The 17,102-nt window shown below is 49.5% G+C and overlaps 1 protein-coding gene across 3 annotated transcripts; it reads right to left on the bottom strand.

Moving 5' to 3' along the window:
* Positions 1–2,665: 2,665 nt before the first annotated feature.
* Positions 2,666–14,259, bottom strand: LEP (leptin). Of its 3 annotated transcripts, none has more exons than XM_045191176.2 (3): positions 14,226–14,259; positions 4,761–4,931; positions 2,666–3,309 (listed from the first exon to the last, which is right to left on the bottom strand). In XM_045191176.2, exons 2-3 carry the CDS (start codon positions 4,902–4,904, stop codon positions 2,950–2,952), a joined length of 504 nt encoding a protein of 167 aa, XP_045047111.2. In that variant the 5' UTR covers positions 4,905–4,931; positions 14,226–14,259; the 3' UTR covers positions 2,666–2,949. The 3 variants fall into 3 exon arrangements, with proteins under 3 accessions (XP_045047111.2, XP_071077940.1, XP_024410714.2); XM_071221839.1 differs by having other exon boundaries at positions 2,666–3,306; XM_024554946.3 differs by lacking the exon at positions 14,226–14,259 and adding an exon at positions 8,263–8,283.
* Positions 14,260–17,102: the final 2,843 nt, after the last annotated feature.

The raw sequence follows: 17,102 nt of genomic DNA, 5'->3' as shown, positions 1-17,102 counted from the left end.
GGAGAAAGGAGGAAGAGAGAGGGAAACATCAACCTGCACCCCGACTTGGGACTGAACCCGCAACCTGGGCATGGGAATCGAACCCATGACCTTTTGTTTACAGGACAATGCTTCAACCAACTGAGCCACACCAGCCAGGGTGAGACTCCTCTGACTTAGTTTGATCTTCTCTCCAAGCAGTTATCATAAGGTGGTGCCATAGACTGAATGTCTGTGTACCCCCCAAATTCATGGGTTAAATCTTAACACAGAATGTGAGGATATTTGAAGGTGGGGCCTTTGGGAGGCGATTAGGTCAGGGTATAGAGCCTTCACGAATGGTTTAACTTTATATATATTTCTTCACTTTCATTTTTCTCTCTTTCCTTTCCTCCCTCCCTCCCTCCTTCCTTCTTTCCTTCCTTCCTATAATTCCGTGATTCTTCTGTTCTAGTAGGTTCTCTTCCTGTTCTTGCTCTCTACCAAGCTTTCCTGAAATGGATTCCCTTCTTCCTGGGGACTCCATCTTCTTTCTTCTCACGGGCCTCACACGTTGGGACAGCCCAGGGTTTGTCTGAGTTTTGGTGTGTGGTTCCCGCACCTCTCTGGAACCTTGTTTCACCATCCTCCCAGCATCCCAATGCTCTGCAGTTGTCTGACTCTGGGTTCCTCCAAGGGCAGCGCCTGAGATGAGGATTCTGACACAGAAGGTGTGTTTGAGAGGTGACTCTAGGAAGCAGGAGTGAGGGGTGGGGAGAGTGAGACAGGGAAGGAGGAAGAGCCAGTTGAGAGTGCCTCATTGTTGGTGACTGTTCTGGACACCCAGGGTTCAATCTGGGTACAGTTCCCATCAGCACTGCCCCTGTGGATGGCGGGAGGCTGGGGCATTTATCCACAGAGTCTCATCCCCACTGGTTGAGATCGGCTCCTCTGGGGCTGTCGCTCTCCCCATCATTTGCAAGCTGCGCCGTGTGGGCTGAGAGGGCTCCCTAAGGCATCCGAGTGGAGAGGGTTGAGGAGTGCTGTGCAAGGGGACTGCATAGCGCAGCTGCAGCTGATGTCAGAAGCGGCCAGGGAGTCAAGTCCGCGCCGCAATTCCCATTCTTTTTGCTCCCCGGACTCATTAATACTAATAACAACATGATTTATTAAGTGGTTTCAGTATGTCAGTCAATGGGCTATTAGCTTCCCAAACACTTTATCATTTAATCTTCTGAAGGCCTACTAGGAAATGATATTCCTCTACAGATGCTAAATTGAAGGTAAGAGAGGTTATGTAACTTGCCTAAGGGTTGAGCACCCTCTGGGCTGGCAGCTGGGGTTGAGATGGGAGCTGGGGTTGAGTTGAGCTGGGCGTGGGGCTTCCGTTACCTACTCAATATCCTTGATGCTCCTGTCCTCAGGCAAGAGATGGTAAGTTCCCAGGGCAAGGACCCCTTGGGGCTAAGGATGACAGTGAACCAGTGAACTTAACCCAGGTGGATTTGTGTAGTCAGGCATCACTAGACTTAGATCCTCATGCTGAAAGTCTGGAATAAATTGCTCTGTCCTTTTGAAAAATGAGGTGTAATTATTTTTTGGTTGTAAGCTGTTGTGCAGCAAGCACCTGGGACAGGGTCTTCTGAAAGGTCCTGCTGGGTTGACCCGATGCTTTTCTCACTAGACTCTGCAAAAGTCCTGACTCTGGAGGTTGAACATGGCCAGGTGCTGCCCCCAGACTCCGCCAGCTGTTTGGCAGATGTGAGCTGCTGCCTCAGGGGAGTGCGAGAGAATGCCTGAGGATGGAAAAGGATGTGGAAGGACAATCTGAAGAACATGCCCTTCCACACTGACCCCAAGAGCCACCTTACAGAGGAGGGAACGGTGTCTCCAGGCCTCTGCTCATAGGCACGTTGCTATGGGCTGGCCTCCTGAGCTGCTGGGGCTGGGAGGAGGGAAGGGGCTTCTCAGTCCCAGGTAGCCACTGAAGGGACAAATACGTCATCCCCAACCCTCTGTTACCCACCTCAGGCAGTCAGGGGTGGGGTTGGATTACTAGTCCTTTCTAGGTCCCTGGGGATAAGTGCAAAGGGAAGTGTTGTAAGAGATGGACCATGGCCTAGAGTTCTCAGCAACATGGGCCAAAAAAATTCTCTCTTTTTTTTTGTATTTGTTTGCCTTGAGTTTCTGTCACTGGCAGCTAAAGCAGTCTTGACTGATACAGAAGCCAACCACTTCCCCCAGCTGCCAAGTGACCCATTTAGGCTGCTTCTGCCACATCTGACCATCCCTTCTCATGGGTCTCCCCTTCTTCCTCCACCTAAGCTAGTATACAGGAAAGACTTGGCCTCTGTCATCTACACCAAAGGTGAGTGTGTGTCCATGTGCTCCTGGTGCTGGGTCAGTGACATTTAAAGCCTGTTGCTTATTGTGAGGTGAAGGGAAGGAGGTTCACTTATATCTACTGTGAACTAGACACTGTGCTGGGTCATTGTCTCATTAAATCTCCAGAGTAATCAGCAAGATGTCTGGGAAGGGGGTTTCTTGAAATCACTCACGGAAGTGACTTCCTTGGATGGGCCAGCCCCCGAGTCCACCCCAGGACTTGGGCTGAAACTCTGAGGCATTAATGTACTGTGCCCACAAGAAGAATAGTCCCGTCTTTTTGGGCCTGCATATCTGGTTGAGATTGTTATTGAGCCACATGTCTTGCTTTGTTTGCTTGGGTTTTATTTATTTATTCATTTATTTATAAACTTGGTGCTTCTCAAGGCTGATTTGCAGACCCACCCTCACTCTGGGGCAGCACGCGTTCATGCTGTCAGCCCTGTTCTTCGGAGGGTCCTTTTGCCTGAATAAACTGGTGGCTGGCTGTGGCCAAGCCCAGGCAGAGCTGACTTTTGGGAGGGAGGCTTGGAGTAGTGAGGGAGAAAGGGACTGGAGGCCCGGATAAGAAATGTCCGCATAGGCTCTCTCTAAGCCTTTAAAGGTTCAGCACTCAGGGCTGAAGTCCAGCTCCTGTAGCATGTCCTGCAGAGACCCCTGCAGCCTGCTCAGGACCACCACTTCCGCAGAGTAGAGTGAGGCTTCCAGGACACCGTCCAGATCCTCCAAGGTCTTCAGACCCCTGGCTCGGGGGAAGGGGCAGCTCTTGGAGGAGGCCAGCATGTGGAGCAGGTCCCGGAGGTTATCCAAGTCATTAGATATTTGGGTCACACTTCCAGAAGGCAGGCTGGTGAGGATCTGTTGGTAGATTGCCAATATCTGGTCCATCTTGGACAAAGTCAGGACAGGGTGGAGCCCAGGAATGAAGTCCAAACCAGTGATCCTCTGTTTGGAGGACACCGACTGCTGTGCAGGAGGAAGAGGGAGAAAGAAAGAGCTCAGTGAGGTGGGAGACAAGTCAATTCTCTAAAGCCCTCAGCCTCTCCATTGAGTCTGGAGGTTTGTTCCTTTAGTTTCTTCCTTTCCACCTTCCACACCATCCCAGCCTAGGCCCTTATTTCTTGTGCCCAGGTGGCTGCCAAGCCACTAAGAGAGTCTGTTGAACTTCTGTCCTCCTGCCCTTCCCAAACCACCCTGCGCTCCAACTTCCAGACCGACTTTTGCAGGGTGCTCCCTTCTCCAAATGGTCTCTGCTATAGAACCAGCCACGATTCCCTAGTTCATACTGAGTTAAGTCTCTTCCCCAGGTCCTCCATAAGTGCACCCTCCCCAGCCATCTTTATTTCCTTCCTCCCCCAGTACATTCCTCCCTTCAGCCAGACTCTCCACGGACCTCACCCATCAGGCTGTCCCCAGCGGGTGTCTCGCCTCTCTCTTCTGCTCCAATAACTGATTACCAAGAGGGGTTCCCCTTCCCCACTGCCCATGGCACTCACTCCCTGAACCACACAAGAGAGACACTCATTCCAGTTGCACACAACCTTGTCAAATGACTATTTTGAAAGCAAGGAAAATTAAGGGCTCCTCTTTGTAAAATGCCCAAGATTCTATCTAGTTCTGAGCTGACCCTGCTTCTGGCCACCTAACTTCCCAAGGCCACTATCACATCCACAGCGATCAGGGGACATGGAAGTCCACACAGGGGAAAAAACGGGCTTTTAAGGCTGGGGACTACCCAAACCACAACTACAAACCTTTGGTGAGGGCACACTTGGTTCTGGCTCTGCAGGGGGGTTGGCGGGCCACTTGCCTCCTCTAACTCAATCTCATAAGACTACATGAGAGTCCTATTATTTAGATGGTGAAACCAAGTCTTAAAGGCATGGAGGAACTAGTTTAAGGCTTCCAGATAGAGAACAGGTATGAAGAGAAGTGGGAAACATATGAAGGTCTAAGCCCGTGGACCCCAGGGCAAAGACCCAAGGGGCACTGATAGCTGTTCCCAAATACCAGAGGGATGTTTGTGAAGGGGGGTAGACTTGTTCTTTTGCGTGGTCTTAGCAGTAATGGGAAGTCCTTCCAGGGCCAGAGCTCAGCCACAACTAGGAAGATCACCTACTGATAAGCACATTGGAGAGGTACGATGGAGTTCCCAGAGGGGATGCTGCTGGGAGTCTGGTCCCCTGCTAATGGGACACAGGAGCCTTTACGGCTCCCTCTGCTCCTAGGCACTGGGACTCCAGTCAGGGAGGAAGAAGAGTCAGGTGGGAGAAGAGGAGGAGAGGCCACTGTTCGCACAGTAGGAGGAGTCAAGGCCCCCATGGCCCCCATGTGTCACTGCACAGGCCTCAGCTAGCCTCTGAGGTCCCAGCGTCTCCATGGCCACAGCTCTGTTTTGTCTCCCAGACCCTCCCTACCGTGTGTGAGATGTCATTGATCCTGGTGACAATCGTTTTGATGAGGGTTTTGGTGTCATACTGGACTTTGTGGATGGGCAAAGCCTCAAGGCAGAACAGGTAGGGCCAAAGCCACAGGAACCGGCACAGGAGTCCGCAGTGCATTTTCCTTCCCAGGTGAGCTTCTTGGGCCTGCAAACCGAAGGGACCACACATTGCAAGTTGCTGCTATTTCAGAAAACACCCACAAGCCCTGTTAGCAACCACATTATCGGACACGGATAAAAATGAGATTCGCTTTCTGCCCTGATTATCATCTCCTCGGAGTCCAAGACAGTTCATTATCTAAAAATACATTAATAAAAAGCACTTCCTTGGGGAGAGGCGAGGTGTGGTCAATAAAACCATGAGGAGGTGTGCTGTAGACCACAGAGCTGTAAGCCGGGTGTGAGCAAGTGGGCATGATGGTGCCGATGTGACTTCCTTGTGTGCTTCAAGGAAGAGAGTGGGCTTTTAAGGTCTGGTTTATATCCAGCCATTTACCTGCTATAGGACTTTAGGCAAATCACATAACTGCTAAAACTCTACCTTTTACCCCTGTGATATGCCTATCTCCAGGCTTCTATAAGGATGGAATTAGATAATGCATGTGAAAGAGTTGTAAAGGTATGTGAACTGTAGTCTGTCACTGCCCCGTTATTAGAGATTAGGTGACTCGTCCTCCCATACCTCTCACAACAGCCTGCTGGTATCTCCGTGAAGGCAGTTATCACTGGCTTTATTGCCTCCCCCTCTCCCACCGGGAGCCTGAATCCAACCACTGCTTACGGAAGGTCAGACGATATGTCACAGACTGTTCTGTGCACCAAGGATACAAGAGTGAACTATAGGTGTTCTCTACCCTCAAGTTGCTTATAGTTTGCCAGGAGAGATAAACAGGTAAACAGGCCATTCTGATTCAGGAAAAAAGAGCTTTGCAAGAAGAACAAGTACAGGATATCACAGGAGTCAAAGGGGGCTTCCTGGAAGAGGTGTCACCTGAGCTGGGTATTAAAGGCTGAGCAGGGGTTAGAAAGAATAGAAAGTGGTTGCCAATAATATCCAGGAAAGCAGTAGATGCAAAGGCACAGAGGCAGGAAAGAACATTTAACATGTTCTCCTGGAATGTTGGAAACTTTTAGCATCATGGAACCGTGAATTCTAAAATTAACAGAATGCTGATCCTTGATTAAGCTGCAAAGTTTTAATGCAGTACAGGAGGCAATGAGGCAAAAAGTAATAAAGTTAAATGTTTGTGAGCCTGTGGCCAATGATCCCTGCTAAGTGTATGTGGAGGAGCCTGAAATACTAATTAGTGTAAATAAATGTTAGCAGGAAGGGTCTGGGGATGGCAAACACATAAATCTCTGCTTTTTTTTTGTTCTGCCTCATCTGGATCCTGATAAAAAGAGATGATACACTTTCTGCCCATAGGTGGCATTATTAGTATAATTCTTATGCTGGTGATGTAGTAGAAATCAGCAGTTTGTTTATATACTATTTATAATGCTTGATCAAAGGCATGTTTTTTTTTAATATGAATTCCATAGCAAGAGATAAAGTGAGGCTCAAGGAGATGCATTCACTTACCCAAAGTCAAACAGGTGAGTGGCAGAGCCGGAATTCACACTCAGGGCTGCCTCCCCCAGAAAGACTGGGGACCTTTCAACCCCCACCCCCAGTGTCTCCAACCTTCAAGGAAAAGTCCAAATTATAAACCACCCCAATGCTCAGCTAAAGGCAGCTCCTGGGACCATGGCACTTGGGAACAAACACCCTGCTGTTGGACGAAGCTAGAGTGTACCCTCACATCAACTTCAAATATGAAAAATACTTGGGAATTTGGGATGGGGCCTTTCAGATGTTTTTGCGCTTGTTTGCTCTCTTAAGAAGTTAAAACTCCCTCTGTTAACTACCTATTACCTGAATAAACATTTCCGCCAAATCTTTGTGGAACAGAGTTAAGTAATGCTGTCCCCAGTAGGATGCTGTGAAACCCTAGTGGTGGCGGACAGTGTAGCCGCCAGGCCCCAAGGCTTCAGCACCAGGCTCTGCCCTTATTAGCTGTGCAGCTCTGGGAAAAATGCTTTACTTCCCTAAAGCATCCCTTCCCATTTGTAAAATGGAGCTGATAACACTACCTGGCTCAAAGGGTAAATAACAGGAACCTGTAAAGCCCCTTGCCAATGTGTGTGCATTTGTGGAGAAGGGTGGGGGTGGAGGGAGTAAATGCCAGCTGTCTTTGCACGGCGTAACTACTGGGCAGGGCTTGAAATGCCTGGGCAGCATACCTGTAGCCAACCCTGAATCAAGCCCGCAGCCAGTTGCCTCCCCTGGGCTAGCTCAACAGGGTACCTGATGTTTCTGCATATTCCCCCCACCCCTGCACAAGATTGCGTCCTATCCTTTTCTAGGATTTATGTGTTAATGACAGCTTCCTTCCCAAGAGAATTTATCACCAGATTAACGCTGGCCATAGTTGCTCTCACATAATGGCCACCCTTTAATACCTTAATGGAAAAACAGTTTACAAGCCCTCCGCATCACCATGGGTAATATGCTTCAGTGGACGCTGAAAATAAATTGCAGTTCCTTGAAACGTTGAGGAGCTGCTGCTAAGGCTGCCTAAGAGGAGAGCGGGGTTTAGGGGAGTGCCGTGGGGGCTGCAGAGAGAATTGGTAACAGGTCCACCTGAGAGCAAAGTGATGGAGAGAACCTGGCCTCCCGACACACATCATGTAACATACATCACGTAACACCCATGTCCACACACATCACACACACATCACAGACCCACCCAAACACATCATCACACCGAACCCTCTTAGGGGAGACTGCTAGCTGTCTCTAATACCTAGTCTCCCCTTCTTCCCAAGTGCAGTACATCCGAATTCAGATAGGGATGTGGCCATGCAGAATAAATAGCACACTTCCCAGCTTCTCCCGACTACATAGGACCATGTGACTAAATCATGACCAATTAGATACACACAAAAGTGCCCTGCGGCAGCTCTCACTTGGTGTGTGTTCCTTTGTCACCCCTTCCTCCACCCCGAAGCCCCAATTGTGGGTGCAGTAGCTGGCGTTCAGGTGCCGTCTTGAATCAGGAGGACTACAGCCTCACCTTAAGAACAGAGGGTAGGGAGCTGGAGGAGCCCAGGTCCCTGAGGACTTTATGGAGCTGAGATGCCACAGTGGCCTTGGACTGTGTGAGGGACATAACCTCTGTCTTGGTGAAGCCATTGTTATTTGGGGCCTCTGGTAAACGCGGCCAACCTTAATGCTGACTAATTTATACACCTGGACATGGGCATCAGAAAAGAGCGAATCAAAGTTTTCCTTGGTTCACAGAGTGTCAGTAACTGAATGGGGGGCCTGGCTGTGACCCAGTAATGGGGGAATGGCTGGGAAGAGCAGGGTTTAGGGAGTGGGAGGGATAAGTCAAGACAGCAACTACAGCTTCTGACACAGAATAGTTACTCACTATATATTTGATGGCTGCCACTAACACGTATTGATCACCCACTGTGGGCCAGGGACAGAGGTGACGGAAACCTGGAACCACAGGAAAGCAGGAGTCAGGCATGGGGAGAGGGGGCGCTGAGACGAGGGTCTCCCGCAGGAAGCCTGAGGAGTATTCCATAGTATTGGATGTTGTCAACTTCATGTATATCATTCACTCAAAATAGAAGCAAAGAGCAAAACTCTGTTCTTAAACAACTGGTTTAAAAAGTTACGTAACTAAGTACAATGCAAGGAGGAGCGTTTAGGTGGATAGACGGGTAACTTGGGAGGGAGTCGTACTTTTTAAAACGATGGATGAGCTCTGGAGTTGGGCAGAACTATGAGTTGGTGTTCAGGACCTGAGGAAAATTCACTAACCTTTCTGAGACTGTTTCCTCAGCTATAACATGGGGATGATGTGAATCATAATTCCCACCTGTGACTGTGATGGATGAAATGCCAAACAACCCTAATACTGGTCAGCTGGTATCACCATTATTTCCAGCTAAGAAATCAAAGAGGTGTCTTGGAGGAGGTGGCATTTGATAAGGGCCCTGAGAGAGAAGAAATTGGGTTTGTGAAGGTGGAGGAGAGGCATAGCCCAGCAGTAGGCTCTGGGGATGGTGGCTGGCAGCTGGCATGGGAGGTATGATGGATGAGGAGGCAGGGAGGGGGTGGGCGTGAGTGGCAGATAAAGAGGCTTCTTTCTGTATAAGTGGGACGCTCTGGTCACCCTCAGTCTAGTGCTTTTAGCTGGGTGACAAGAAGATGGAGATGGAAATTGGAAAAAGCATGAGGATGGGTCTGGAAATGAGGGTGTGGGGTGTGCCGACTTGCTTGGACTAGTGGAACCTCAGGGGGCCCCATCCTGCTGACGGCTGGGAAAGGGACTCTCAGTTCAGATAAAGAGGACCTCGGAGGTAGACCCAGGAGGGCCGGCTGGCATGGCCACAGGAGTGAGCGGAGAGAGCTGAGGGGAGGAGGGGAGGAAGAAAGCCTGGGCTGCAAAGCCTTTTCTCTCCAGAAGTTTCCAAAGTGGTTGTGAACATTTAGGAGCTGTCAGTTTTCTAAGATGAACTGCTGAAATGTTGACACAACAACCTGTCTCTTTCCTTTTTCCTCTGACTGTTGTTGGAGCAGAGCCTGGAGACGGAGAGGGGTGCCGTTGGGGGAGGCCAAAGTGGGGGGCAAGGGACCATTGCTTCTGGACTGTGCCTTCCACTCCAAGGCCGTCCCCCCACCATCACACTCTCTTCTCTTCTGTCCTTTAATTAGGAGCCTGCCACTCCCCAGCCTCTCTACCATCACCCCCTGCCAGGGGTGCACTGGAGAAGAAAAGAGAGAAACTGGAAAACGGAGGCCCCAGGGCAGCGCTAGGTAATGAAATGTGATCACAGAAAACAGGCTCCAGGCCAGTGGGAGAGGCCCACGTGACCAGCCCTTCACTCCGCCACAATTTCCCGCTCTCTGACTTCACCTGGGTGCTGGGCACTGGCCCCACCTCTGTGGTCCTTAGTTGACCTCCCCCCACCTCCGCTCCCAGTCCTCACTTGGCAGGTCCACCCAGGCCCCCTCCCCACCTCTGCCTTCACACTCTCCACAGACAAACAGCCTCCTGCTTCTCCAAGAAGCCTCCAGATGTGAGCTCCCTCACCTTCCCTCTGTCCTAGGGGGTGAGGCGGACCAAGTGGGGGGCCTCTATGTCAAGCTAGGGGGTGGCTTCTCTAGAGGGTCTGCTGAGCCAAGGCCAAGCCTGCCCATAGCCTTCTGATGACAGCAGATGGGGGGAAGGTGGGGAGAGGCCTGGGTCACAGAGGACTTACTGGTGGAGGCTGCTAGCCTCATGCCATCCAAACTCCTCTGCTGTCTCCTGGTTTGAAAGTTCTGGAGGTTAACCCAACACACTCCTCTCTCCCTTCTCCAACAATCAGGATTTTTATACCTGTTTCTCTGGTAATCTGTGACACACTAGTGTGAATTCATTTCGGGTAACGTGATGTTTATTAATTATGAGGAAAAAAGCATGGGATATTCTTCCCGTGGACCCCTCCATTCTTCCATCTCACCTTTCCTTCCTTCCTCCCTCCCTCCATAGCTCCAATTTGGAAGGGATTTGGTGACGGGGAAAAGACAAAGGAGGAATAGAGACAGAGGAGATTGGATCCTGGTCCTTCAAGTTACGCAGAATCCAGAGGGAGAGACAGAACCTTAAACAACTCACTTTAACACAACCCGCTGAAGGTTATGAGAGAAGGAGCACAGGAGTTGGGGAGTAAAGGAGAGGATGGGGTGCCCCCTGGGGAGGTGAGGACCGCTGTGTACAGGAGGAGACATTTGAACGGAGATGAAGGACAGAGCTCCCAGGGGAAAAGGGCAGGCAGGGTGTTCCAGGCCAAAGGGACAGTGTGGCGCTGCAGAAAACTATGGTGGGTTTCGGAGAATGCATCATTATGGTGGAAGTGTGTGAGGCAGGGGAACTAGAGTGTCCTGGGCCTGATTCCATGTATAGTAGGGACCTGGTGGGGGATCTGCCATACTCGGGACACACACACACACACACACACACACAGGAGCCCTGAAGGCCATGTTTGCGTGACCAAGTGGTAGGCAAGGGACCAGGATGCTCTCTTTTGCTCTCTTTCCTTGTCTTTCCTCCTCCAACCCCTGACTGGGTCCATTAGAGCCTCTCCCAGGAATTTAAGCAGAGCCCCATTTGTCTCTGTTGTAGTCTCAGAAACGCCGGGGTAGCCACAGTTGGCCTTGCATGCATGGAGTAGCTGAGAGAGACCAGTGTCCATCCAGCCAATGACAGGCGGGTGACCGTCATCGCCTGCACTTCTTTCTGATCTTTCTGGTGCCTGATCTTGTAGGTTCTGGGCCCTCACAAGGCTTGGTGGCCCTCCCTGTCTTTACCTTGCAGGATGAGATATTTTTTTTCCACATATACTCATTTGAGTGGCTTTCGACTTTCTGAATATACTTTTCAAACAGAACACATAAAGACACCCACATGTAAGAGAAACAAATGACAAGAAATAAAATTCACCCTTTCTGTGGGTGAATAGTAATCTCAAGAGGTTCACTCTTGAGAATCTCCATTCTGTTTTTTACATGCTGATCACAATAAATATTCTATTGCGAATATTCCAATATTCATTGGCACAGAGTACATGCTCATTAAATATTCATTGAATAAATAAATGAAATATTTCCCATCCCTGATCTTTGTTGTCTAACCAGGTTAACCTACTTCTATAATGATTCGCCTGCCCCCATCTTAATGCCACATCCCAGAATTCACTTTTCCCCTGCAGAAATTCCTAAAAGCTTTCTTTTCTTTTCTTTTTTAAATATATATTTTTTAATTTTTAGAGAGGGGGGAGGGTGGGAGAAAGAGAGGGAGACAGACATCGATCAGTTGCCTCTTGCACGCCCCCAACCGGGGGGTTGGCCGTCAACCTGGGCATGTACCCCGACCTGGAATCAGATGGGGAACTTTCTCTTCACTGGATGACCCCCACCCACTGAGCCATGCTGATCAGGGCCCTAAAAGCTTTCTTAATGAAAACAGGAAATGCTTCAGCATCCGAGTAGGTCTTTCTCACTGGGACGTCGGCTGGCTTCCTGCCCCTCATACTTGTCCTCTAGACCCACGCTGGCCCGGATTCCCTTCAGCTTCCTGGGTTGTGCTTCACCTTGACTGTTGTCTCAGGTGCCCCCTGCCTTGGTCCCATTCATCAGCCTGGCTCCTGGTCCTGTGCTCTGGGCCTCCTGCCCTTCTCAGAGACCTCTGCTCTGCTGCTCCTGTCTTCCTTGTGACTTCCCCCCTTTTCCTTGGCACCCCTAGCCTGGGACACCCCAGAGTACAAACGCAACATGCACACAGATGGGCATGAAGTAGTCTATGGGATGAGATGTTGCCACTGGCACTGAACACAGATTCACTTCCCAAAAGCTGATAAACTGAGCAGAAAAGACCGTAAAATGCAGTTTGCTGAAAAGCAAGGCGTTGGTCTTGTCACGCGTGAAATAAGCGCAAAGGACCCTATGGGCTCAGGCATCAGGTAGGTTGTTTTTCAGCAGAAACAACCTCTTTCTATTTCTCTGAGACAGCTGTGTGGACAAAAAAGAATTTCGAGGCTCTTGGCTGGCAGGCCAGAGCAGAGCTGCTGCCACTGGAATCCTCCCACTGGTGGGGACAGGGACTACTATTGACGGATTGTAAGAGAATTTGGCTCCAATTTTGTTTAAATTACATGCACCCTATTCAAGAATGCACACACCATGGGGAGTCTAACTCCCTGGACCCTTTCACTCTCCCTGACAACCACGTTCCCCTGGGGGGCAGCTAGGCTGGAGTAGGGACAATGACACCTGGCTCTGTGAGGGGAGGTCTCTGAGTGGCCACCTCCACACCCTGCATAGGTCACTCAGACAGGACCGGCATGTGCTTGGGGCTGACGGGCCAAATTAATTGCAATTTCCCTGGCTCTGTCCTTGGTGCTTGGAGCCATTTCCTGGAATGGAGTGGGAGGAAGATATTTCCCCCAAATACCAAGAAGAGTTATTTTGGGCATAAGATGTACAAACTATGAGAAGGACTCCTTTTGCCAACATGGAAACATGCCTCAGCCCGACGTCCTCAACTGCTTGAAAAGGAAAGAACCTAAAAACATCATTTTTCTCTTGCCTTCTCCCTTACCAAAATGAGACAAATGGTCAGCACGGCCTTTCCGTTCATGGGGACATTAGGATGGGAGCGACAATGGTTCTGCAGACTAAGGAGACTGGCTCCCCTATCTCCCACCAGTCCCAGTGACCGCTGCCCACCCCAGAACTCTACAGAACAAACAGGGGAGCTCAGTTCCTACAAAGGGGTGTCGCTGAGCTTGTGCTCCTCTGGTGGTGACTTCAAGTCCCTGCCCTCTGCCCCACCTCTCCCGAAGACCTTCCTTCCAGCGGAAAACAATCATCTTGCCTCTCCAAAACTGCCATTCTCCAAGGACAACCAGGCCACTTGTCACACTCGGATCTAACTGTATCTCAGGAGTCACTTTTCTGAAGTGCCACCATCTTTAAGCAACTGGAGTGTAAAGGCAACCACACCCACAGCGAAATCTAAACCAGGCCAGGAGAGCGGGCAGGCTGCAGGCGGGCCAGTAGTTCTCATCGGGGGCCCGCCTGCCCACAGTACATATTTGGTGGTCTTGGCTAGAGAAGTGGTAATAGTGAGAAATGTGGGTAACCAGCCCCTCCCATGACCCGCTGGTCTTGGAGAAACCTTATCTTATCCTGCGTGAAGAAGGCAATTTACATAGCTTTGAGACCAGAAGTGGTAAGACCCAGCACAATTTCTCTGGGAAATTTGGTTTCTTCCTGACCCCTTTTCTCCATCCCCCCTACCCCTGGTTGTCCTGTTCCTAGGCCTTCACCTTACACAGCCCCTCACATTCAAAGGTGGGGGACTCCTGATCCCCCTGGAAAATGATGCCTGAATTCTTATCCACAGAACAAGGCTCTATCCAGTCCTCAGAAACTGAACAGCCTATTCATGCCCCCTTAAACCTTCATCTTTATCCCCTACCCCAAGATGGGAGCGAGGTACCCTGATCTTTGGGGATGTGCCCAGGGCAATTTCCAAAGCGTCTCAGCGGCTGGGCTGATGTCTCTGACGATTTCCCGGCACCCTGGCTGGCTCCCTGAGTATACATTCCTGCCCCATGGGCGCAGGCACAGCCCAGCCTAGCCGGAATCCATTGCCCCTGGGTTCCCAGCAGCCTTTCCTGTGGTTAGAACTCTGCAAAGCTACCTTGATCCAGAACGGAGCCCTCCGCCCTTCCCTTCACCCGCCTTAGTTTCCCCGGGGGGGCTAAGGTGGGGTTGGGGAGATGCGGCCTGCCCAGAGGTACGGGTAGAGGAGAAAGGACAGCGCCTGGGCCTTACCTCGCAGCTGCTCCGCGATTCCTCCGGGGCTCCATGCCTTCCCGCCCCTCTTATAGCTGCCCAGGCACAACTTGCGCAACTGCCCCGCAGGCCCTGATCACCCTGAGCGCCAGCTCCCGCCCCGCCCCGCGGTCTGAGCCAGGAGGGGCGGCTGCAGGCCCTGGGCCTCGAGGGAGGGACTCGGCTGCCCTAGGAGCCACGCACGCACCCTCGGGTATCCCTGAACGTTTGGGACCGCTGGCAGGAGCGAGAAATCCTCCAGGTCCCGTCAGAGGCTCTGGTGAGGCAGTAGAGCGAGGGTCGGCCTCTGGGGGACTGACTAGTGGCTGTGGGGGGCTCCTCGGAGCCGGCTGAGGTCCCCTTCCAGCCAACTCTCCCTCAGTCCAGCCGGTTTGGGTGGCCTGTTTCACCTCCTCCCCTAGGCTGTCAGGGTAGAGCAGGGGCTGGGCAACCCACCTTTTAAGTCCTGGTGCCCTTATACTGCCAGGCACACATGGGTACCCAGGAAAAGTTTGCTGAACTGAACCCCAGGGCACCATGCAAGGCAGAGCTGACTTTTGACATGCAGTATTAGTGCACCAGAGTTTGGGGATTCCTCTAGTCTCAAGGCCACTGGGACGGTAGTCTCGAACTGGAGACTCCCTGGTGGAAACGTGCTCCCTGGAGGCAGTGTGCTCCACCAGGACCTCAGGGGTCTGTTTTGCTCAGGGCTACATTCTCCGTTCATAGCCGAGTGCCTAGCACAAAGTATTTCATTCTTGAGACATTTTTTTTTAGTGAAAATTTCAAGCATACAGAAGAGGAGGCAACAGATTTAGCAATTATTATTTTTCCAGATTTGCCTCATTTATTTTTTGACTGAAATATCTGAAAGCAAATCACAAACATCATGTCATTGTATCCTGAAAGGTATTCAGTGTGCATCTCTGAAAAATAAGGGAACATTTCTACATAACTGCAAGACAATTGTCACACAACAGTAATTCCTTAACATCGTGAAAATTCCAGTTTATACATTCAAATTTCCCCAAATATCTCCAAAAATGTCGTTTAGAGTTGCTTTGTTTGAGCCTGGTCGTTTCGTGCTTAATGACTATTAACTGAAGGAAGGAAGGAAATTGAGGTGTATATTTGTGAAAGTCAGAAACTGTGAGCATTGACGAAAGGTGGGAAACCAACTAAACGTCTGACACAGGAAATTGGTAGGATTATTGAAAAGCCACATGAGAGCGGTATGCACACAATGAATGTTATGTTATAGAACAGTATTTAATGATGTAGGAAAATAATTATATTTTGTGAACTGGAAAGAATCAGATTACAGAATGGTATGTATTTTCTGATCACACACGTGTCAACACACATTTGCTCTGAAGATGTCACTACAGAGACTGAGATGAGGAAAGATTTTTAATCTCTTCTTTGGGCCTTTCTGCTCTTAAAAGCATCTGCAATGAAATTACATTTTAAAGAGAAATTTCATCGTTTCCATGGAAGTTCTGTTTTGTACTGTTTTTCATATCCTGGCTGTAACACTCACTATGATTAAGTTTTCTTTGTCCCCAACATCTTTGTAACTTGGCTGTAAGGACTTAGCTTATTTGCAGACGCCTTGGCAGCCTCAGGTGACCGGTGGCAGCAATTCCTTCTGTAGGATCACGGGGTGGACTGGGAGCAGAGTTACCGCGGGCACAGCGAGCAGCACTTGAGACCATGTGGTGAGGACGGACAGTATGGTCTGTCTGTCTGTCACCTGCCTATTTTTTTTGCATTTGGTTGATTAATAAATTATTATATTCTTTTATTTTTAGTGACATATTATATAATAAAATATTTTACTTAAAAAAGTTTTCAAAGTGGACAAAGAAATATGCAAACTCAGTTCCCATCCCCTCAACTTCACTCCGTAGGTATAATGGCTGTTGCCATTTTCTGGTGTGTCTTTTCAGGGGCATTCTTTTTCTATCCTTCGTATATCTATTTTCTTTTTTTTGCATACAAAATTAAGTTTTATTTTATTTCTTAATTTATTGTTTTAAAGACATTATTTATTTCCTTTTAAAGAGAGGAGAAGGGAGGGAGAAAAATAGGGAGAGAAACATCAATGTGTGGTTGCCTCTGGCATGGTCCCCCCGGGGACCTGGCCCACAACCCAGGCATGTGCCCTGATGAGGAATTGAACCAGCGACCCCTCCGTTCACAGGCTGGTGCTCAGTACACTGAGCCACACCAGCCAGGGCTAAAATTAAGTTATTTTAATTATTTTAAAAGGTAAAACTTTATACATACTATTAAAACAAAATTTCAAAGTTGTCAGGCAAGTCAATCACACAAAGCTGTTTACAGCAGTGATTAAAGAAGTGGTAACATTTTGCCAGTAATTAAAGAAGTGGTAACATTTTGCCAGTGTAAAATATCACAGGATTCAAATCACAACTTGGATCTTCAAGATTCAAGTGTTTTATTGCATGTAGTAAAATGTGGTCAGTTTTAAGATAAAATTCCTCCTCTGGATATCTTGTTCTTGATCAAGTCTTTCTTTTTTTTCTTTTTTTTTTATCCTCACCCGAGGACATATTTTTCATTGCTTTTAGAGTGATAGGAAAGGAGGGAGAGAGAGAAACATCCATGTGAGAGAGAAACATAGTCTTGGTTGCCTCCTGTATGCACCCCGGCTGGGACCAAGTCTGAAACCTGGGCATGTGCTCTGAGTTTCGAACCCATGACCCTTTGGTCCACGGAACAGTGCTCCAACCAACTAAGACACACCAGCCAGGGCAAATCTTTCTTCATCTCCATCATCTCAGTGGCAATTCCACAGTGGTTGTTTCAGTCTTTGGCCATCTTTACTTAGTCGCTCATGGCCTTAGCTGTACC

This window comes from Desmodus rotundus, chromosome 6 (genome assembly GCF_022682495.2).
Source record: "Desmodus rotundus isolate HL8 chromosome 6, HLdesRot8A.1, whole genome shotgun sequence".
NCBI classification, from domain to species: domain Eukaryota; kingdom Metazoa; phylum Chordata; class Mammalia; order Chiroptera; family Phyllostomidae; genus Desmodus; species Desmodus rotundus.
This window is presented reverse-complemented; position numbering and strand designations above follow the sequence as displayed.